The sequence below is a fragment of the Haemaphysalis longicornis genome, unplaced genomic scaffold, assembly GCF_048455015.1.
Source record: "Haemaphysalis longicornis isolate Haplotype H1 unplaced genomic scaffold, Haemaphysalis longicornis Haplotype H1 scaffold_7, whole genome shotgun sequence".
In the NCBI taxonomy this organism is placed as follows: Eukaryota; Metazoa; Arthropoda; class Arachnida; order Ixodida; family Ixodidae; genus Haemaphysalis; species Haemaphysalis longicornis.
In genome coordinates, this window is record NW_027526422.1 from 60,602,928 (window position 1) to 60,624,856 (window position 21,929).

Genomic DNA, 21,929 nt, shown 5'->3' on the forward strand with positions numbered 1-21,929 from the left:
CGGCACGAGGTGCTGAATTTACAAAACAGTACGTATCCGGTTTGTGACAGAGCTAAGGTGTGGTGACGTACACCATGTTGCACGCAAGAAACAATATATGAAACAGCGTCGTCAAACCAGCGGGTGCTTTTGTTATGTTAGGCCTGTTTTTTCTCACCCCTACCAGCTCCGTATCGTATGGAATTAAGCGCTAGACACATGGACTGCGGGTGCATGCGATTCGCATGCGACTGATCCGCCAAAACTGGTCCTAACAATAAGTCGTAACGATCAGTCGCATGCGAATCGCGCGCACCAGCCGTACATGTGTCTAGTGCTTTAAGCCCCTACCGCAGCCCACGCGCAAGCACCTTCCGATACCCCAAAACCGGTTTTACGGATTACAGACCAGATTCTGTTTACGACCGAATATTCGCAGTTATCGGCTATCGGTTATAGGACGGAAGGAGTATTGTCTCGCTTACGCGCTGCCTCGAAAAAAAATTTCGAAGGGTGTTCGAACTTCCAAACCCCTCCTCTGGCTACGTCCCTGCTATGGACGTTCCGGCGTTACCGGCGCGATCTGTTCTGCAGAACCTACGGATCTGACAACCTTTCGGTTGTGCGCGCAGTCAGCTTCTGCTCCGTTCGCACGTCGGAAGCATCAGCTGCGTCGTGCTAGCGTGCATCGTGCTTAAAGATGGCGGTCGCGCTGCGTGAGATGATGGTAATGATGGCGAGCTGTAGCGCTCTGCGCATGCGCCTGGTGTAACGGCGCCGCGGCTCTGACGAAGCGAGATCGGCGTGACATGGTGGGCTGCTGCGAACGTAATAACCGGCTTGCCGCAGACGTAGCTAAAGCAAGTAAAGCGCCTAAAAATCATTGTGTCGGTAAAGCGTCTAAAAAGTACGTGTTGTATGTACGGACGTTGTTCTTCAGCAACGTCAATTCGTTTTGAGTGGTGAAGACAAATCACCTCGTCAGATAGCGCCGCATTCAATTAGCTTTTCTTGTGGGGCCTGTATGAACGAACATTATGTTTGCAAAGAGGTCATCAGCCGATTAGGGTGTACGCAAAACATGTCGGGGGTATACTCTGCGCTTGCGCTAAAAATGTGCTTGCGCTGGCGTGCTTCGCAAGAGGCTATTCGTATCCTTCTTCTTTCGTGTCGAATACTTTTGTGAGGGCAGCGGAAGTTGGCGGAGCGGGGTGTTGAATTCTGAAGCCATGTTTCTAGTTGCTGCCATGGAGCTGCTGTACACGACACGCTTGTGGCGGCGACGAATGAACATACCCTAAAACAAGTTATTTCGTCTTCGTTATCGCGCTGTTTAAAGTTCTTTAAGTTCTTTAAGTTCCAACTGACTAGCTTAACGAATCCACCTATTTACATTTCATCCATCCAAACAGCGCGAGAGCAGCCCAAACTTTACTATCCCTTCCCAAAGAAAGTTTAGAGAAGCGCGAAAACTTTTGCTAAACCTTCGCTAAAAGTGCGTCGAACCTTGGCTGAAAGTGCGTCCAGTCGATCGTGAAACCTTCAAAGACCCAAATCGCAAACGAAGAGCGAACACATGCGACGATTTTCGCGCACTTAGTAAACGCATCTACGAGCGATCCAAATGTATACCGATACGCGGTTTATGAGATAAGGGTATACTATCGTACTCCTTCATTATGATCGATGCGTGTATTTTCTTATCTACAACCGTTCCTTTTTCGCTATTTTCAAGTAACCGCTTTGACACAATGGAAGCCCGGTTTCACGCAGGCGCCGTGTGTCCATAGATCTTATCAGAGCTTTTCCGTCGACCGACCGGTCTATGGGGAAATGCATTAGCTTTTGGACAGGACGCCATCGGTTCCACTTGGAAAGCTTTCGCTTTAAAAAGGAAAAGTAGCCGAGCGGCGGCAATTGATGATCTTCTTCCCTTCTCACTCATAACCGCCCAGGTTCGCCATCTCGGACGCGGCGTACACGAGCATGCGCGAGGAGTGCCGCGACCAGTGCATCCTGATCTCGGGCGAGAGCGGCGCGGGCAAGACGGAGGCGTCCAAGAAGGTGCTCCACTACCTGGCCGCCGCCAGCCACCACTCGGACGCCGTGGAGCGCGTCAAGGACAAGCTGCTCCAGTCCAACCCCGTGCTAGAGGTGCGTGTGCTTCTTCTTCTCCTATGTTCCTCCCTCCTCGCTCTGGCGTCCAGCTGCACAGGCCTATCGGCATGGAAGACGGAAATCCTTGGATAAGGGAGCAGAACTCGATCGGACTTAAATTAACAGAAAAAAAAAAGGTGGGAGTCGGGCTGGACGTGCAACACGGAGAACTGACAACCGCTGAACCACCAGGGCAACGGAGGGGATACCGAGAGACGGTACGGGACTAGAAGTAGGAGACGGAATCGGATAGCTCGATGGAGGGAGTAGGGAAGAAAGCTTGGGGTCAGGGGACAGCATGGGATAGGAGCTGCTGGAAGTCAGTGGGAGAGGCCTTCGTACTGCGATGAGCGTAAAATGGTATGATGATGATGAATCAGGATGAACGTAATCTGGTAGTGTCGTACATGCCTATTTCTCTGGTGACGGTGTGAATCCGGAGACCTTCTGTATGGATGGTGTTAATGCCGCGCGTAAATTACAGCATGTTTACTAAAAAGCAATACGCAAGGAATAAAGCCCCTCCCTGCTGCCGTGGACGCGATGCGGGGGGGGGGGGGGGGGGGGGGGGGATGTTAGGACGCGCGGAGTAACCTGATCCGCGTGACCAGTACTATATTTCGGGCGCGTAATTACTCATGGAGAAAGAACTAGATTCAGGCAGCAGACGCTTAAAATCAACGCCTCTTTCTTAAGAGAAAAATGGTTAAAACGCGCTTTCTTTCCCATGAAACCTGAATCGGAAGTCAAAATCCTAAATTGCAAACTGCTTCGACTGTGTCAGAATGGCGCAGTCTGATTACACGTCGGCTTCATAACGCCAGGAACTCAGGTTGATTCCGGAACCGGAAAGCCTTTTTTTTTTTTTTTGATGAGCCTGATGTGCCCTCGCTTGTCATCGTCGTTTTGTAAAACCCAGTATGTGAAGTTAGCTTTCCTGCAGTGAGTCCTGGCGCAACACACATCAGTGACTCCGAGCAAGGCATAGAAACCTCTTCATGACTCCCCCGGTTAAACGTTCTGAACGAAGGAGAGGTGAATCGTTTCAAAGAAGTGTCCAAAATTATTCCTCGTTTTGTTAATCTAGCATTCTGATTTTAAATACTCCCCCGCCCTTCACTTTCCCCTTTGAGTATTTGGGTGCTTCCCCGCTCGCGTTTATGTACTGCGGCGGAAACTGCTTACGTTTCGACGCGCTTTAGCTTCCCCGCTTCTACGCCGCGGGCAGCTGCTGCCTTCCCCTCCCCCTTGCCAACCGCCAGTCGAGACGAAAATAAACGGAGGCCGAGACCGCGCGCGAAGCATAAATATGCGCCTAAGCGTTAATCCTCGAGTACCTTCTTTTTGGTTCGTTGTTCGATTTCTCCTGCTCTTCGTGCGGTCTCTACCCGACTTTGCTTTCAAAAACAGTTTAGTGTTTTATATACATTGCGCGTTTTTAGCCATTCACTTCCATTTACTTCTGTTTTTCGTGTCTGGTACCTCCATGCAATACAACCGCTTTTTACCTGATACCGTCGGTTCAGAAGGGTGGCTTCACCGCCGGTGCCACGGCTATGCGGTAAAGCACGCTTGCCGGGTATGCCTGACTGGATAATTATGCGGAGAGACAGAGAATCAACTGGTTATGCGGACAACGTTACTTTGATCAGGCGTAGAGCGAGGGAGAGTAGGAGACGAGAGGGCAGGGAAACAAACAAACAAAAAAACTTCAAAACTACCCGTATTGGGTATGCGTTCAAGACATATTGACGGTGGCGCTTCCTAACACAAAAATTAAAGCCGTTTCACTCAACGTGAAAGCTGTCGGGAAGTGCAGAGCAGTGATTCGCCATAATGGGCTGTGGCGCCGTTATCCGCTCACTCTTACCACAAATCGCGCTCTTCCCCGCCCTGTCTCAATCCTATCCTGATGAATTCAACGGAAGTTTGTCCAACGCATTTCAAATTTTCCGCCTTCGCAGTGCTAGCTCGCCCCCTGCCTGAAACTGCGCCAGCGGGTATTCTGTTCTTTTTGTGCTTTCTTTTCCTTCCGCACGTGCTGGCGTTGCGCTGCCACTTTTTTTTGTTTACTATCGTAAAAACCAACCCAACGAGCGTTTCATAACTAAATGAACGCGGGCGCTGCCGCTTATAATTACGTGTATTTTGCCTTAAATGCACCTGCAGTTTTCTTTGCGCTAAACAACGGAGAGATGAATGACAAGCGCCAGCGATTCACGAGTTTGGAACGGTTATGACTTCAAAAAACCGCTTGTTTTTCGAAGCCTCTGAATGGGTCCGTTACGCCGCTACGCCGGGTTCTACTTGGGTCCGTTATCTCTCTGCGCTGCCTGATTCCGGCAGTCGCTTGACATCGAGAGTTACAGCGAGCTACAATGACAAGGCGAGCCCCTACAGTGCTCTGCACTTAACGTGCTTTCGTAGATGGTCATTGTGGTTCATCCACACATGTCTCTGGATGGTGGTTCGTAAAGGCCCTCTTTACTGATCTAGTTCGTGAACGTGATGAAGGGGCATTAGTGGCTGGCACTGCAATGAGCCTCCGAGACATAAACAAGTTCAACCTTGCAATGCTGTACATGACCTTGGACATCGAAATAGAATGCCAGTGCAGGGATGATGCTCCAAGTAAAATTTTTCGACTGAGCCAGTGTCTGGTTTTTCTTTCAGGCCTTTGGAAATGCCAAGACAAACCGGAACGACAATTCCAGTCGATTCGGCAAGTACATGGACATCGAATTTGACTATCTGGTGAGTAGGGAGTCCCTTTCCTTTCCCGGCATCTGGTTCAGGGCTGGGTAAATCGCACTAGTACGAGATGGAAGATTTCCCGTCAGCGTTTTTCCGTGTTGAGGGAGAATAGGAGACAATCTGGGTAAAGTTGTTTTTTGTAGGATCATAGTGATTCCTTTTTTCACCACCAGTGAACAATTAAGTGCTGGGCTGCAGTGGCCGCTTTTTAAAGGGTGTGCTGTGGCGAAATACACCAGAAAGCTGAGATTTCATTGAAAGGGGGTAATCCTGCATGGTATGCATTACTTTATAGCCTTTCAATAGGGCACACTAGTTGTTTACTACTCCGTGGCTGAATTTCCGATATTCCAATCTCTTCAGAAGGTGGGCAGTAAATCTTGTGTGAAGTTTCAATGCCATAAGAATTCAGTTTGAGCTACTGTGCCCCTTGGTGACAAGCAAGTACAGTGGCACTGTAGAATGTCGTTCGTGTAATGGCGTCCCCATTTTTTTTTTTTCGAGTTAGCACACTATGATGAACCCCAGGAGTTAGTCTGAACTAACGAGTATCCTTTCGCTACTGTGTACCAAGTAGCCAAGCAGGTCAAACCCTGAACTGAGCTTTTGTTAGGTTGTCAGCACTAACCTTTTGATGTGAGTTGAACACCGTTCTAGCTACTGAGTTACAAACAGCGCAGTAACAGGACGATAGGAAGATCACACAAATGCTGCTCTGACTAACAACTGATGTTTATTGTCACGAACAGGTTAAATCTGCAGCAGCCAGCACAGTTTATATCAGAGCGCCCACTGTTGCTGCAGATTTAACAGCAGTGCAGATTACTGTGCCATAGAAGATTTTTAGTCTTTTGCTTTTATTGTTGTTTGTATTTGTCATTTCTAGATTAGTATGTCACGTGCTTCTGTCTTTTCATATTTACTGAGTGTTCGCGACAATAAACATTGGTTGTTAGTCAGCGCTGTGTTTGTGTGATCTTCCTATCGTCCTGTTCCTGCGCTGTTTGTAAATCAGTTATGTACCAACTGGCCCGCCTGCAATTCGTGTTGCTCTAGCGACTGCTTTTACTACTCTCGCCAGGTTCTCGCAAGTAGTTTACTTAAGGAATCCTTCTTCCCCCACTGTGTGTTTGCCTTAACAGGGTGCTCCCGTGGGTGGCCACATCCTCAACTACCTGCTGGAGAAGTCCCGCGTTGTGCAACAGGCCTCGGGCGAGCGCAACTTCCACATCTTCTACCAGCTCATCGCGGGTGCCGAGGACGCGCTCCTTGAGAAGATGTCCCTGCGCCGAGACCCCACCTTCTACTACTACCTTAACCAGGTAATGCGTGCAAACTACCGCATTTATTCGATTATAAGGTGGGCACGATTATAAGGCGAGGGTGCAGTTTGGAGAGTCGAAAAATAAAAAAAGGTATATTTCTGAGCTTCGAATATAAGGCGGAGTATGACTCTGAGACTACGGATTTTGGAAAAAAAACTCTCCTTATATTCGAATAAGTACGGTAGTTTCCTGTTGGTTCTAGCCAAGCATTGTCGTGACGTGTGAACATTTGGGACAAGTTTCAGCTTTCAGATCAGGCAGCTAGGCCCTAACGGTTCTTTGTTGAAATAATGGTTCATTATAGCAGGGGCTGAACACCTCAAAGTGGTGGCTAAGGCGTTATGCTGCTGAGCCCAAGGACATGGGTTCGATTTCCGGCCGCAGCGACCGCTTTCTGATGTAGTCGAAAGGCGAAAACGGCCCTGTGTGTCGAGATTTTGGTGCATGTTAAATAACCCCAGGTGGGCGAAATTAATCTGGAGTGCTCCACTACGGCGCGCCTCATTGCCTGTGTAGTGTCGGCCTGTTAAACCCCATAACCAGTCACACCTCAAGGTGCATGAGTGAGGCAAAGCTTTGCACAAAGTCAATACATCAGTATCAACCCATTCTCGCTGTATGGCTATAGGAATAAAGGCAAGAGATGCTTAAATATATAAAAAAAATATTTTTCTTGCCAATGCTCATGGCTTAGAAATAGTCTCTTTGTCGTACCTTTCGCGGTGCACTCTTTCAAACTTTGTCGTAGCTTTCGTGGTGCAATGTTTCAAAAGCTAGTTTTACATTTCAGCACCGTGGTGCTAGATGTACTTTGACATTGTTCCTAATTGTTGGAAAGAACCATGTGTTGCATCATAGATGTCGAATATTTTGCGACATTGGTAAAACAGGTGTAACTGTACTATGTCCATTGCTGTGACAGTATATTGTGGTTAGCCTGTTGCTACAGCACTTCTGTTGCTCTGTTACGCCTGAAATCAGCAACTCAATTCTGTATTGTTTAAAAGTTTTCATTCCATAAGAGGTTTTCACAGCTGGTGACAAGATACCTGCTTTATACTTCTCTGTGTGTAGCAAGCTGTTTGTAGGCTTGATCGATGCTAACAGAATTAACTGGGAGTAGAAACTTCATTAGAATTATACACAGACATGAGAACCTCTGGATAGGTATCAGCCAATGTGAATGAGCCAACCACAACATGTGTTGGCTAACTATTACATGAATTAGGCATTGCTGATTAATACATAAATCAGTGCAGTAAAACTCTGGCATAGATGTGTAGAATAAAAATGATGGCCCAGGAGATGCCCATAACACAAGCACATAACACAAGACCAAAGAGCATTTTTTAACAATTCTTCATATCCTTTCCCCGCATTTTATCCATACAGGGAGACAGCACAGAAGTGTTTGGAATCGACGACACCTCCCAGTTCAGGGTAGTGAGGGATGCCCTTTCTGTTATCGACTTCTCACTCAAGGAAGAAGAGGTGAGTCTACCTGAAAAAGGCTCTAAAAGAAACTTCACGCATTGGACGCAGAGAGAGATAAAATCCTGGTGTTGTTGTTGTTGGGCTGGATGGCCTGTGCACTGCATGAAAAGTGCAAATGTTACTTTTAGTGTGAAACTTTCACTATCTGATATGTTCTGAAAAACTCGATTCCGCAGGAGATCTTTGCCATAGTGGCCACCGTTCTGCACCTTGGCAACACAGGGTTTGTCGAGGAGAATGGTGAAGCCATCATTGCGCAAGACAAGCCCGTTGCAGCCATCGCCAAGGTACGGACACCGCCCGCAATTCTGGTTGGTTAGTTTGTGGTTGATGTAGCTTCCAGCAGGGGCTCTCAAACCAGTGCCACTTGTGATTACAAAGGTCTCAACAGGATTTCGGTACTTGGTGTCTCCTTTTAACAGTTGCAGGGGCAGTGTGCTGCAGGTGTTCATTTCTCCCACTCACCAGTGAATTGCCAACGAGGTTACACTGACAGGCTTAGGCTGCCACACGTGTTTGTCGTGATCGTGTGTGCCATGATTCACACTGGCTTACGGGCATCACAGCAGTGGACTGCAGCTCATGGTTTGTTTTAATACAGCATGGTTGGCGCCTGCACTGCTTTATTCTATTCGCATTTACCTTTTTTGTGGTTTGGGTTTCCCAGCCCTGCAAAGCATTAGTAGTTTGTAGTTTACATTGAAGTTTCTTGCAAATCTGTTGCACGAAACTGTATTTATAGGCGTAATTGCTTTTTGGCTTTTACGACGCCTGCATTTTGTGATGCTTTTTCACTGTCCCGAGAAAGTCGTATAATCGGGGGTTCTACTGTATTGGAAATTTTCGAAGTGAATTATCAAGGATTGTTACAGTTGAACCCCTTTATAAGAGACACGTACCGGGGAACAGGTTCTGTCTCTTATACGAGATGTCTCTTATAAGCAGGGAACCATGTTTTCACTTACTAATCAAATCCTAGTTTAATGTTGGCATCTTATGACTAAAATAAGCTCAAAAGAATGCTACAGCATGTTTCAAAAGATTCATTCTAATTTATGTTTGGCCCCGAAAATTTATGAAACAGTTCTGAATCTTTGTTTGCTTCATGACTGTATTTACACTGTTTTTTACAACCGATTCTACAAGCTTTTTTCCTTTCCTTGTTTGTGGAAGATGAATTGTAGATGTTGAGTTCACAAGCCTGATGAATAGCCAGAGAGCACAGCTTCTTCCGCTGTGTGCTCAGGCTATTCATTACGCTTGCAGGACCCAACATCTGCGATGCTTCTTGATTGGGAGCTACGTGAGTGGGAGAGCCCGCATGTGCGATCGCGCTCCATCCAATGAATGGCAGTGAGCTTCAATCACTTCTGTAAGTTGCATTTCCATTGGCAGGGCTTCTCATCGTCGTTTCATAGCTGACTGAACCACTTTGTGTTTGCTGAAGTTATAATAAATAGCGACTGCAGGCGTCTGTCATCCACCTGTGTTTCCAGAATGGAAGCAACTGCAATTAGTGACTGGTGGCACTACATCTGAAGTTAAAATGTCTGCTACAAGTGAGATTATCGATTAAAGTTCAAGAATGACTTGTCCCTTATAACCACTCTTCTACATCCGATGTCTGTTATAAAAGAGGTCAATTTAATGGGAAAGATAGGGCAGCCAACCATGTGGGTGAATAGTGTCTCTTATACCCATTTGTCTCTTACATCCATGTCTCTTATAACGAGGTTCAACTGTATGTGGGAAAAAGAAGCAATTACTGAAATTTTATGCCCAATTTTTGAAACATTAGTGACCTTGCCAAAGAAACTTGTGCAGAACTTCGCCAGCAGACAAAGTTAAAGGAAGTGTGCATAAAGAAAGCTTTGTGACAGTATTGGACAAGTTACGGCTTTTTGAAACTAACATGCACTGTACAGTCAGTGAACAAAAGTTTACCGACCACGAGGACAACAATTTTGGCAAATACCTCTCCCACACAGCAGCCCGGCAGCTGGTACGTGTGTTGTCAGGATGGCTTAGCACTCAAATAACCAATTACACACACATGCACGCACATGTCTGAAATTGCCTGAAAATTGTAATCCCACGTGATGTAAGCTCTTTCTCGTGACTGTACATCAGCAATTCTGAATGAGCCAGGACGAAATGAGCCAGGACGACAAGCCAGGCCCCTAAAGGGCACCGCACTTAAAAACTGGCGGGCAAAGAATGGGCGAGGGTGTTGAGAGACAGGACAGGAACAGCTGGCTGTGTATGGGAGAGGCCTTTGTGTTGCAGTGAACACAAACAGGCTGCTGCTGCTAATGATGATGATGTACATCAGCCAACACTGGCGATGATTCCTAAGGTTACTAGTTAATTTCACTGTTTTGGTTTTGACACTGCATGGTGATACAGGTGATTGCCGTCCTTGAGTAGTGTCGGGCAAACGCAGGCTGTAGAAGATGGCTGTTTGTCTCAGCATACCAAATGTACGGTTCGTGCGTGCTTGTATTTCTTCCACTGCTCTAGTTGCTGTGCTGTCCGGAAACAGTGCTGAGGGAAGCCTTGACCAACCGGACGATTGAAGCACGGGGAGAACTTGTAAGACCCAAGGGAATTTCTCTTGCGTATATACACTGGCTCACTGATGCAAGGCCTAAAGTACCCTGTGTTTTATCGTGTGGCAGGTGACGACCCCACTGAACCGTGACCAGGCCATTTACGCCAGGGACGCGCTGGCCAAGGCAATCTACGAGCGCCTCTTCAAGTGGCTGGTCGAAAAGATAAACGTGTCCTTGAAGCCAGTGGTGAGTTGCATCTGTTCAGTAGTTCTACTGCATAAGGTGTGTGTTGCTTGAAATATTATATGGTGCCCATATATTGCAAGTGTCTGACGTGATGCATGGCACATTTGCTTTTAGAAAACCCGCTCGTCCGAACGGAGGACCCTGATGGGTTTGCTGGACATCTACGGATTTGAGGTCTTCAAGAAGAACAGGTTTGCCTCTCCTTTTCTGTTTAGATAATCTTCATTTCTAGTATCAAAGCATCATGAGTGTTTTTATATGTTTTGGACATCTTTTGCAAACTGGTGGCTTACACAAGTCTTCCTTTGTCACCCACTTCCAAATAAACTTCGAGGCTTTTCAGATTACCATAAACGATATATTGCCTTTTCGTTGCAATTTGTTTGTGCGTGGACACAGACCACATATTAAGTAAAGGCACGCCCTTTTTTTTGCAGCTTTGAGCAGTTCTGCATCAACTACTGCAACGAAAAGCTTCAGCAACTCTTTATTGAGCTCACATTGAAGTCTGAACAGGAAGAATACTACAGAGAAGGCATTGAGGTACAGTGCTCACTCTTACACACTAGACACATTAGGGAGTTCTTTAAAGTGTTGTAAGAACTGAGATGTATCTGGTTGATATTAAAAAAAATAAATTGCGAGAAAACCGTCCTATCGCATGAAATTTCCTATGACTGATTGTGCCCTTGGTCATGTCATTAGTGACCATTCTAGAGCAAAGTCTGTTGTTGAATAGTGAGATTAGACCAATAATGTGATAAGAATGAAACTGAAGATAGTCAAGTTTCATTAGGGATTGGAAATGTAGTGAGGGCAACCTTGCCACGCAAATGGCTGCTCACCAAGTGAGAAAAGAGAAGACCTGACACATTTTCACTTTTTTTCCCACTTTCAGTGGACGCCCATCAACTACTTCAACAACAAAGTCATCTGCGATTTGGTGGAAGAAAAGCACAAAGGCATCATCTCTTTGTTGGTAAATTTCCCTCTTTATTTGCAAACATGATTGCCTCCATTCAGCTATTGGTTTTCGACTGACGTCTAACAACTCAAAGTGGAACAGAATGAACAATGCACTGCTGAAAATATTAGTAAATTGAACAAAAGCCTATGCAGGTATTTTATTGTATGTAGGGTTGCAGTTACATGTTAGGTCAACTGCAGCCACTAATAGTATTCTTCGTTGCTCTTTTGCATCTTCTGTGTACTGTATTTATTGCTGTACCCTCGACATGCCACGATTCATGGAAAAAAGGGGGTATCTTTTTGCTATTTTTAGCGCAGTCTAGCATAGATGCACCCAAATTCTTAAATCATGAGTGATGTTTTTCTTTATTTGTGATGAGATGGCTAGAAGCTGTGGCAGAGCCATAGGAAAAGTTGTGAGGGCTTTTCTCCATCTTTAGTGCATAGCACTTTGAAGCCCAGTAGCTGGGTTTGGCAACGGTGATGTCGATATCTATGTAACTGAGTGAGTGAACGAGGCAGCGAAGGCAGAAAGAAAACGGAGAGGAGCGTCTGGCGAAAGTGTGAGAGGGAGGGTGGCATGCGCTGCTATGATGTCATCTCTCTTATTGCCTCCCCCTTTGCACTTCCGCCAGATTCTCCTCCGTTTGCCACTCATCCGAATCACGTGACATTTGTGCGGGAGGTTCAAACACTATTTGCAACAACACACTTGGCGGCGGCAATGCGCTGCGAGATAATGGCAGACTAGCACACGCTGCTGTGCATTTGCTGATCACACGATCACTTCCTGAGACGCAGCAGCATTGCGCCGTGACCGAGAAGAGTGCAGTTCGCGCTGCGCACAAATTTTGCATTGGGGAGTAAAGTAACCGTCAGTGCCTTTTCCCCCAACACCCTAGGATGAGGAGTGCCTAAGGCCTGGTGGAGCCACGGACAAGACATTCCTCTTCAAGATGGAGCAGACGATCCGCATGCACCCACATTTTGTCTCCCACAACCTGGCCAGCAACAAGCTGAAGAAGGGCATTGCTAGAGATGTGAGTGGTGCATTGCACAATGCCCTTTCACTGATACCCTCTGGCAGACAATGGAGTATGGGGGAACTTTTCTCTGAAGGAGACCCAGGAAAAGAGTATTCTGTCCAATGCGGAGTCAGTTCAAGCCTGCTGGAAATGACATCTTCAGTGTGAAGAACTCTAGGCACATAAACAGAATTATGAGACACTGCGATTTCTCGTTTATGTTGCTGTCTTTAACAGCTTAATAACTAATAAACCGCTTCACAGTGCCATTGTTGTGTGCCATCTATTCCCCTGTCTTTACGCTACGACTACACTGTGGCTAGTCTTGAGTATTTCCTGTGTGAGAGAGATGAAAAGCAAAGTCCCGAAAACAGTTCCGACTATTACATAACAGTGAGCAGTACTGTTTGCAGCCATTTTCCTTACACCATCTCGCCTCTGTCTTGCAGGAGTTCCGCCTCATTCACTATGCTGGTGACGTCACCTACAAGATAGACGGTAGGCTTGCATCTCCTAGCCCAATCCCACTTGACTTAGTCAAACATTCTTGTAATCAAGCACATGGCATGCCTTTTCTTCTTCTTCACCAGGATTCCTTGACAAGAACAACGACCTACTCTTCCGTGACCTCAAGAAGGCCATGGCCGGGGCTGGCAATGGCATCATCAAGGATGCCTTCCCAGAGTCCGAGCTCCTGAGCAAGAAACGGCCGCCCACAGTGAGTTTAACTCCAGTGTACATGTTCAGCTAATTTTTTTTTCATTCAAAAAGTGTGAAGTGCAAGTTTGTTTTCATCTATCCATTCCTAAGTGGCACCATCTCTCTACAGGCTGCCACACAGTTCAAAGTGAGCCTGCAGGAGCTCATGGAAATCCTGATGTCCAAGGAGCCTTGGTATGTTCGTTGCATCAAGCCCAACGACTTCAAGCAGGCCTGTAAGTTGTTATCAGTTATGTCCATAAAGAACTTTGGAGCAAAATCAGTTGCTCCGTGAAGCGCAGTAAATATGACTGGAAGAGGTCTTAGCACGTGAGGAATGTTTGTTTACAGTTGTCCGAGTTGACAGCGATGTATTCAACTAATGTCGCACCATGTGGTGCACATAGTAAAGCTAATGTGGAAGGAGTGCCAGTTAAGGAATAAACTTCTTTCCTTTGTTTCTTGTTAAGCGCAATATAACTTAATTAAGCCTGTTGGTAATTGTTAGTCACCCTACCAAGAATGCAATAAGTACTCAAGCTTGGCCCATTAAGGCTAAATTAATCAGCTGGAATTTAATGTAGCACATTTCATAGGTGCAGTGGTTTCTCAGTGAAATAAATCTTGCACTTAAAAATTAGTGGTTCCACACACATTCAAGCATGCCACAGAACATGACTCGCATACACCACAGGTCACACCATTAGAGGCTAAAGCATTGTCTTGCTAAGTACATGGTCACACTTTCAAATCCCTGCCGTAACAGTTTTAATGGAGAAACGTAATGTCCATGCGTACGAGATTTTGATGCACATTGAGAACTTGAGGAAGTCGAAAAATTTATCCGTACCCCTCTGCCATGGTGCACTTCATAGTCCGTGTGTAGATTCGGTGTGCGGAACTCTGATTAAAACTTTAAACTTGCATTTTTTTCATGCTCTCTTCCTTTCAGCCAAGTTTGACGAAAAGGTGGTGGGTCACCAGGTACAGTACCTGGGCCTCCTTGAAAACCTGCGGGTGCGCCGTGCTGGCTTTGCGTACCGGCGCCGCTACGAGACTTTCCTGGAGCGGTACAAGTGCCTCTGCCCCGAGACCTGGCCAAAGTTTTGCGGCGGCAACGCCAAGGAAGGAGTGGCGGTGCTCATCAAGCACCTCAACTACGCACCCGAGGAGTTCTCCATGGGACAGTGAGTACATATGTCTGTGCGTTTTAAATGCAGCATGCTATATGCACAGTGCACATAGGCCTCTTGAGTTTGAACTGTGTGATTCCAAAGAATTCCCTTTTCGCTATCGTGATGAGGGGCACCAAATGTAAGGTGTTCATACTTAAAAATGAAAAATGATTGCACGATCTCTATTCTCTTTCTCCTTTTGGTTAGCTAGGTGGGTATGACACAAAGAAATGTGCAGCAGTTGTGCTGCTTACATCCTGATGAACACGATGTATGCTAGTGTAGGGACTAAAAATGGGGGCTTATGTAGAGAAATTTAAGAAGCACGGCTGTTGTAGATTTTCTTCTCCAAAGTTCTGAAAACTTGAGCTTTTCAGTCTTATAATGGCTGCCCAATTATTCCTTTTGACCTTGTTGAAGGTTTTGCAGCACCTAGACATCAAGCTTTGTTCCTCATCGAGTTTAGGCAGCCCTGAGGGGCCTTACAATTCAGTCTACGTATGGGGAAGATCAAATTAACAAGTGCAGCAAAATGAACTCGTGCGAATCCTTGCAATCACTGGAAATACTCTGTGTCTTTGTTTTTTTTTTTTACGTGCAACTCATTCTGCACGTGGTAGAGAGCTAAAGTATTTAAACACTCCTGCAGCATTGCACTTAAGTGAGAAGCCTGCGATAAGTCCAAAAGCTTAAATCAAAAAGTACCGCTATCTCATGAGTATGTCAGTTTCCCAACGTAACAGTATCTGGTGGTGCTGTGTGCCATACGTGTACATTGGAACACCACTGTACCTGCTGCTTGCAGGTTAATTAAATTAACTGACTAAATATGCCTCCACATTTTATAACTAGTTTTCCTTGCGTAGCAATGTACTAATGCTTTCCAGGACTTGGGGTGCAGACTAATCAAGCAAAAGGTCAACTGTAGAACCTTATACTTCGAAATTTCAATCACTGTTTGTGCAAATCGTGCCGTTACTCTCAAAATAAAACAACACGTCTCTCTCCGCTGCTTTCCAGCACCAAACTTTTCATTCGGTTCCCACGGACCTTGTTTGAAACTGAGGATGCATTTCAACAGAAGAAGCACTACCTGGGTAAGTGCTTGTCAGAGCTTTATACTCTGCAGCTCTGCTCGCATGGCAGCAGAGCAAATTATTACGAGTGAAGTGCAAACCAAATGACGTTTGTTGGCGACTTCATTTTGCCACCTTCATTTTCTCCCCGTTTAGCCTCCGTCATCCAGGCAGAGTTCCGGTGCTACTTGGCTAGGAAGAAGTACCTCGAGATGCGGAAGGCAGGTCAGTAGCCCACTTTGCCTGCTGTCAAGAGTTCAAAATCTGTCTTTTGGTGGTGTGCACATACACTTGCAATAAGTAGCAGTGGATTCGTGTTCTCATTTGAGATGAGAACAGAACAGAAAAGCATGCTAGCGACTGTACTTTAGACAAGGAACACTTCATAGCCCCTATAGCAGTGACACTTCTGTCATATGATGCATTTCTATACTTCAGGATCACACTAAGCACCTTGTGCCATCTAATGAATCGCTCGTGAGGGCCTAACCATGTGCGCAGCGTTACTTTTCTATGCCTCAGGTTTTGTGAGCGTTTATTCAATTCTTTTGGCACCCTTTTGTTCATATTTAGAGTAACTCGACAATGTTCCACATGGTGTTCTCAAGGGTAGTGGTTAAGCCACTTGCCTGTCACCATGCGTCCTTGGGTTTCATTCCCATCCCTAGAACACTTTTTGTTTCAGTTAGATGGCATAATTTGTGCCTTTGTGGATGCCTTTTGTGAACACCTGCTGAGTGTGCTTTCGCTAACCTAGACAAGAAATGTGTTGGTAGCAAAATATGTCTTTCGATAAGAATTACCTTATATGCATCATCAAGAAGAAAAGCTAAAAGCTAACTGGTGCAAATTCAGTGCAAGACCTTGTGTTGTTGAAACTTGTTTCTTGTGCTTTGAATTTGAATTGTGTTTTTTTTTCAACCACAGCAATCCTGATTGAGAGCTCTTGGCGGCGGTACCAGGCTCAGCGGCTTCTGGAGAGAAGGAAGAATGCGGCCACCGTCATCCGAAGGTGACAGTTTGTTTAGTGTTTCGCCCGTGGGAAGGAATTTTGTCCGAAAAGATCACCTTCCTTTGTACCCATTTGGAAAAGCATGCTTCCCACCTAAGTAAAGCCGATGGTTTTTCTCTAACAATTTGTTTATTGGTATGTAAAGTCATAGCTGACCATTTGTTTTCATAAAGTAGGCAGGAATTGAGGCCAGCCATTTTGTCTACATCTGTAGATCTTTCCCACTCCCCCTTTTTGTTTCCAAACCTCCACACAGTATGTGGTGCACGTGCAACACACTTTGCCATCTCGTGATTTCGCACCTCTTCACTGACACTAGTATGTTAATGTCACAAATTTCTGGCCATACCACATCTCCATGTTATGGCCAGAAGTTAAGAGGATACTTAAAATGTTTCAATCTGTTTCAATCCAACCATGTATCGGCAAAAATTTTACATGCATTCATACATTACGAAATCAAGGTTCACATGCATATCTAAAATTGTTGCGCCTTGCAGATTCATCAAGGGCTTCATCACCAGGAATGAGCCAGAGAACGACTTGAATGCCAGGGTAAGCGTTGTTGGCGATAGAAGCAACATCCTTGTCTGGCCACTCCCTGTAGTTGGCAACATTGGTGCACATCCCAGGAGATTTGTTAGGTTGTGCAACGGTGTAGGTGATCTAGGTGCTCTTACAGGTAACAGGGCACCAGTGTAGGCATTGTTAAAAGAGCCTAATGCAATTGGTTTGTGAGCAATAAAACGCTGAAAGTGTTCGTATGATAGTCTCTGTTGTCACAGCTGCTCATTACGCACAGCAGTTAAGTTTTACATACCTAGGCATACAAACTATACATTTCCTCGTTAAGACCTTGTTAGGCGTGTTGAAATAATCTCAACTTGCTCACGTGTACGTCAACATTCGTGGCTATGTCGCCAAATGGGATGTTTTGAAATCGCCGCTGCACAAGATGCTTTTGCAGTCAGATTACTTGCTGCTGTTTTAGTTCCAGAAGCTTAAAATAGAACATACAAGCAGTTACAACGTACAGGATGTACGCCCAAATACTTTTTTCTACGGCTTTCAGTTTGTGCGTCAAGTGCGTGTGGAGTTCCTGAAGCGACTGGCAGCCAGTCTGCCCCAGAGTGTGCTGGACAAGTCGTGGCCTGCGGCGCCCATTGTCTGCAAGGAGGTGCGTATACAGTTGAACCCCATTCATACGTTTTCCACCGGACTGGGAAAACAAAACATAACAACCAGGAAAATGCAGCAGTGAGAAAACCTTCGAAAATGAACGGAAACTGCGTAACTTTGACTTGCAACCGTGTATTTCTGCAACTTTGTCTTTCGAACCTTAAAAAACTCTAGAATGTAGGATTGCCGCTTCTTGCAATCGCTGGAAAACACCACGCGTGGCAATGCAAGGTCCCTAGCGATGTTGACCCTCTTCCACGCTGGTTGCTTGTCTACTGCGTTTTGTGGGTCAAGCTTTTCCTGAAGGGAAAGCGCCTCCCGTTTTTACGACGCCACCAAGGCCCGACAAAGCTTGCTGTTGCAAGTTCAGCGGGCTTCTCAGAGCATGAAGCACATGACGACAACGAGAGCGTGTGTTACTCTTGCGGTGGTGCTTTTATGGCAAACACACACTTCCGGCATTCCGAAGTGAAACTTTCATTGTAAGCACAGTGATGATGGTGATAGCATAGGGTAACATAGAGCCATCTAGTGTTGACGAATCGCACCCACGTGCAACTTCATGCAGTCAGTTCCGTAGCCAAGCCTGGCCAAGGCTCGTCAAATGTCAAAATGGCGGTCCGCTCATGTTTCCCGTGTTGCCCAGGTGGGTTTGGAGTGTCAGATTTCGACGAATGATCTGGGAACGTACTTTGAGCCACAATGTAACAGTGAGGATTTTAATACATGGGACTCTGTGAGCTGCGCCGGGGCTACACAAAAACAACATAGCAGCCGGGAAAACGCAGCACTGAGGGCCGTAAGAGCGGGGTTCTACTGTACACAGTGACAATAGTGACGATGCAGGCCTCTAAAATGGTGCTGCAAAGGGCTGGGGCACTGTTTATACACACCGGTTTTTGCCAGGCAGGGCTTACTCAGTACACCCTTGGCATTCCTCGCCACCTATTAGATATACCCCTCACAGTTTTACAACAGCCGATTATCGCTTGTGCTACTGTTTTACTAGAGTTGGGAATTGATTGCGATAAATCGACTGTTTGGCGATGGTAGACTCTTGGCAGCTCATTACCGAAAGCATTATAGAAGTGAGTTAGCAATAATGTAATGAAGTAATTGGCTTATTATAGTCTACCACCCCAATTCTGGTACTAATATAGATAGTAGTAAAGATATCTCCTAATCATACATCCCTCGAACAGGCTAAATTGCTATACATACATGGTCTCGTTTGAACAAATGCAGGCACTACGTTGGTAAAGCAGCCTATGCGCGCATTTTGCTTGCACCCTGAAATTAACGCACCGAATACATTATTTCGTTCTCAGACATCGGAGATCCTGCATGGCCTTCACCGCACGTGGCTGGTGAGGAAGTACTGCAACTCCATCACCCCAAAGCGCAAGGCGCTGGTGAGTTCGCCATTTCACTCTGTCTGCGGCACTTTTGAAGCTTTTGTCACATGTGAAGCATCGCTTGCTTGTCCAACACCCACCCAGATGGAGTGGAAGGTCGAAGCAGAAGCTTTGTTCGACGGCAAGAAGCAGAGCTACAAGGCGTCTGTGCCGCACGAGTTCCAAGAAAACAGGCTCGGTAAGGGGTCCAGCGGATCTGGACTAACATACGTTCCAGTTTGCAGCGTAATGATTTAACAATTGCAAACTCATATCCTGAAGAAGTCAAGTGTTGCCGTATTGCACTGATTCAAGTTCACGAGCGAGTCATTTCCTGTGCACTTGGTATTGCACAAAGCTGTGAACTTTGAACAAATCTCACTTTTTTTTATGCAGTTCCTCATGAGCAAGACGTTAAAGGAATTCTTCGCTGCAACATGGCTCTGAATGGTTGCTGCTGAAGTGCGGTCTAGCTAAACGTAGCCTTTATTGATGCACGGTATCAGTATAAACGAATGACATTTTTTTTTTTGTATTTTTTGTTCGGCTCACTAATTGCACAAACTGCATACCAAAAGCAGGCTATTCAAAGATACTTTAGGGTTCAACTTCGGAGGTCTCTCATGCAAAACTCGGTTAACCTATGTGCTTGAGGGTTTGAGCACTTGACGTGCTTTCATTGCATTAGCCGACAGCGACACTCCTAAACTAAGATGCTTGGCACACTAACTTACCTACGTTGGCATGTATAATAGAAAATGTTGCAAGGACTTACCAGTGAATGCAACTATGCCCTGATCACTTGTGTTCCAGCCCCCGACCTCGAGCTCAGGAGGGAGAACATGTTTGAGAAGTCTGTCAAGCACCAGGGCGAGAAGACCCTGGTGAGTAGTATATCACACCCTGACTATGCTCTTTGCATGTGTTGGCATAGCCTTAAAATAGCAGCACTGTTAGCCATTATTCAGCGCCCACCGCTTTGCGGCCTAATTTATCACAGTAGTGTTTCAAGGCTTTGTCAATGAAAGCATGAAACACTTGTGTGGGAGAAAAAGAAATGCCCCTCTGTACATTACCATGGCAGTACAGCCAATGCACTGGTTGCAAAGACTTGGAGGTTATTTTCTTGCGTGTGGAGATAGATTAATCAAAGTGGAGCATCACTTCTTTAATTCATGTTTTTTCAGAACAAACATTATCGTATTTTCAGCAAGTCATGATGGTGAAATTTGGAGGTGTCGGTGTGTTTTCTTGGTTTACCATCTGTGGTACAACTTGCCGTGAGGGTACAGGCAGTCATTCGGCATGTTTGGTTACACCTATCTTTTTCTGTAAGGATTGCTGTTCGGTGATAGGCGTTCAGTTTATGCGTAAACAGAATGACCATCAGCTATTTTACTAGCAAATTTTCTACTGAAAACAAAATTGGTAAGCAATTCGGGAAAAGTCCATCCTATTCCAGTTGTGGTAATGGCATTGGGAGTTTTTCTATAGTCTTACAGCAACAAAAACAAAGTATGCGCGGAGTTGCAAAACAAAGACTCCCGTACCCACATACTCGCGTTAAAAATGCAGAGAAAGAAAACAGTGGAATTCTAGATACCCTGACGCACACAGCCACAAATCTTCCGATCAAATCCTAATAGAATTTCCTTTTAGTCTACTCAATTCCACTGTGTCTCCGTGCATGAAGCTGGCTTTCCTTCATTACGCATGTGCTTGCAGCGAAGCATCCTTTACAATATCTGGTGTATGGTTAGACTCCCATTGACAATTATCACTGTAGTACAACTGAAAAATCCCCTGCTCTTCTTTCATTTTTGGTTTTCTTCATCTTGCTTTGCACTCAGAATGAAGTGCCTTCACGGCTGTGATTTAGAACCATAAATAGGGTTCCCCGGAGGTGGTGCAAATTAAGACGGTCTGTGTATCCCACGCAGTACTGCCTGGAGGTGACCAAGTACGACCGGCACGGCTACAAGCCTCGCGACCGGGTGCTCATCCTGACCGATGCGGCCCTCTACTTGCTTGACCGGAAGGACCTGCGCGCCAAGCATCGCATCCCCCTCAAGTCACTCGAAGGTAGGTGCTGTTTGTCGCGTTGTTTCCCAGTCATGTGTTGGTGTCAATTTCAGCCCCACATCAGTTACTAGTGTACAAAGCCCGTCGTCTGGCCGCTCCATTTGGTAGGCTACTATTATATCTGACATAAAGGAGAAGACAATGTGCTGTATTCATATCTGCAGTTTTCTGCTATTTGAGAACTGTAGCTTCAGTATAAGAATTGCCCAGCAAACCTTAATGAACATGACATAGTTAATTTAAACTAACTAATGTAGCTAACGTACGTAACTGAAATATTCATATCCTCCTGCTGTGCTTAAAAGGGACACTGAAGGCAACCAGCAAGTTGGTTTCAAACGAAAGTCTGGCCTTCCCATAGCCATTTCAGCATTGATTTGGTGCATAAATGTGCCTTATTTGCTGAGAAATCGCTAATCAAACAAAGCATTTCCCTTCCTCATTTCCTTTGCCGCCATTCTATGATGCTGCAGCCGCTGTTTGCGTCACGATAAACCGGGAGAAAGCGCGACAGTGGTAATTTATAGCTGTATAGAAGGAACCGAATACATCGGTACCACGTACCAAGCGGTTTCGTCAGTTTCCGTCAAATCAGTCGTGCTTTCCCGAACTCCCAGGTCCTTTGCTGCTCTGGACCACTAAGCACTATGCTTCCTCTTGGGACCCGTGCTATTGTCCTTTTTAGGCCGCGCAAATATTGTTGTCGAACCAGCCGCTTGTGCTATAGTGCACTAAAAGATAGAGGCATGTTGTGCAGGGGAAAAACCAATGGAGAGCAAGGATTCCTTTTGCAATGAAATAATTGTATGGA

The 21,929-nt window shown here is 45.8% G+C and overlaps 1 protein-coding gene across 5 annotated transcripts in view; it reads left to right on the forward strand.

Moving 5' to 3' along the window:
- Myo61f (unconventional myosin 61F) overlaps positions 1–21,929 on the forward strand; it is a 150,982-nt gene that overhangs the window by 124,437 nt on the left and 4,616 nt on the right. For all 5 annotated transcript variants that reach the window (XM_077677513.1, XM_077677516.1, XM_077677511.1 and 2 more), the window contains exons 4-27: positions 1,935–2,133; positions 4,810–4,890; positions 6,033–6,212; positions 7,608–7,706; positions 7,886–7,996; positions 10,230–10,301; positions 10,388–10,507; positions 10,622–10,698; positions 10,945–11,050; positions 11,406–11,486; positions 12,379–12,516; positions 12,951–12,999; positions 13,092–13,219; positions 13,331–13,436; positions 14,153–14,387; positions 15,396–15,472; positions 15,608–15,676; positions 16,379–16,463; positions 16,964–17,018; positions 17,536–17,640; positions 18,971–19,054; positions 19,142–19,235; positions 19,850–19,920; positions 20,977–21,118. In XM_077677513.1, the coding sequence (XP_077533639.1) occupies positions 1,935–2,133; positions 4,810–4,890; positions 6,033–6,212; positions 7,608–7,706; positions 7,886–7,996; positions 10,230–10,301; positions 10,388–10,507; positions 10,622–10,698; positions 10,945–11,050; positions 11,406–11,486; positions 12,379–12,516; positions 12,951–12,999; positions 13,092–13,219; positions 13,331–13,436; positions 14,153–14,387; positions 15,396–15,472; positions 15,608–15,676; positions 16,379–16,463; positions 16,964–17,018; positions 17,536–17,640; positions 18,971–19,054; positions 19,142–19,235; positions 19,850–19,920; positions 20,977–21,118 (2,564 nt within the window). The remainder of the gene's footprint in view (positions 1–1,934; positions 2,134–4,809; positions 4,891–6,032; positions 6,213–7,607; positions 7,707–7,885; positions 7,997–10,229; positions 10,302–10,387; positions 10,508–10,621; positions 10,699–10,944; positions 11,051–11,405; positions 11,487–12,378; positions 12,517–12,950; positions 13,000–13,091; positions 13,220–13,330; positions 13,437–14,152; positions 14,388–15,395; positions 15,473–15,607; positions 15,677–16,378; positions 16,464–16,963; positions 17,019–17,535; positions 17,641–18,970; positions 19,055–19,141; positions 19,236–19,849; positions 19,921–20,976; positions 21,119–21,929) is intronic.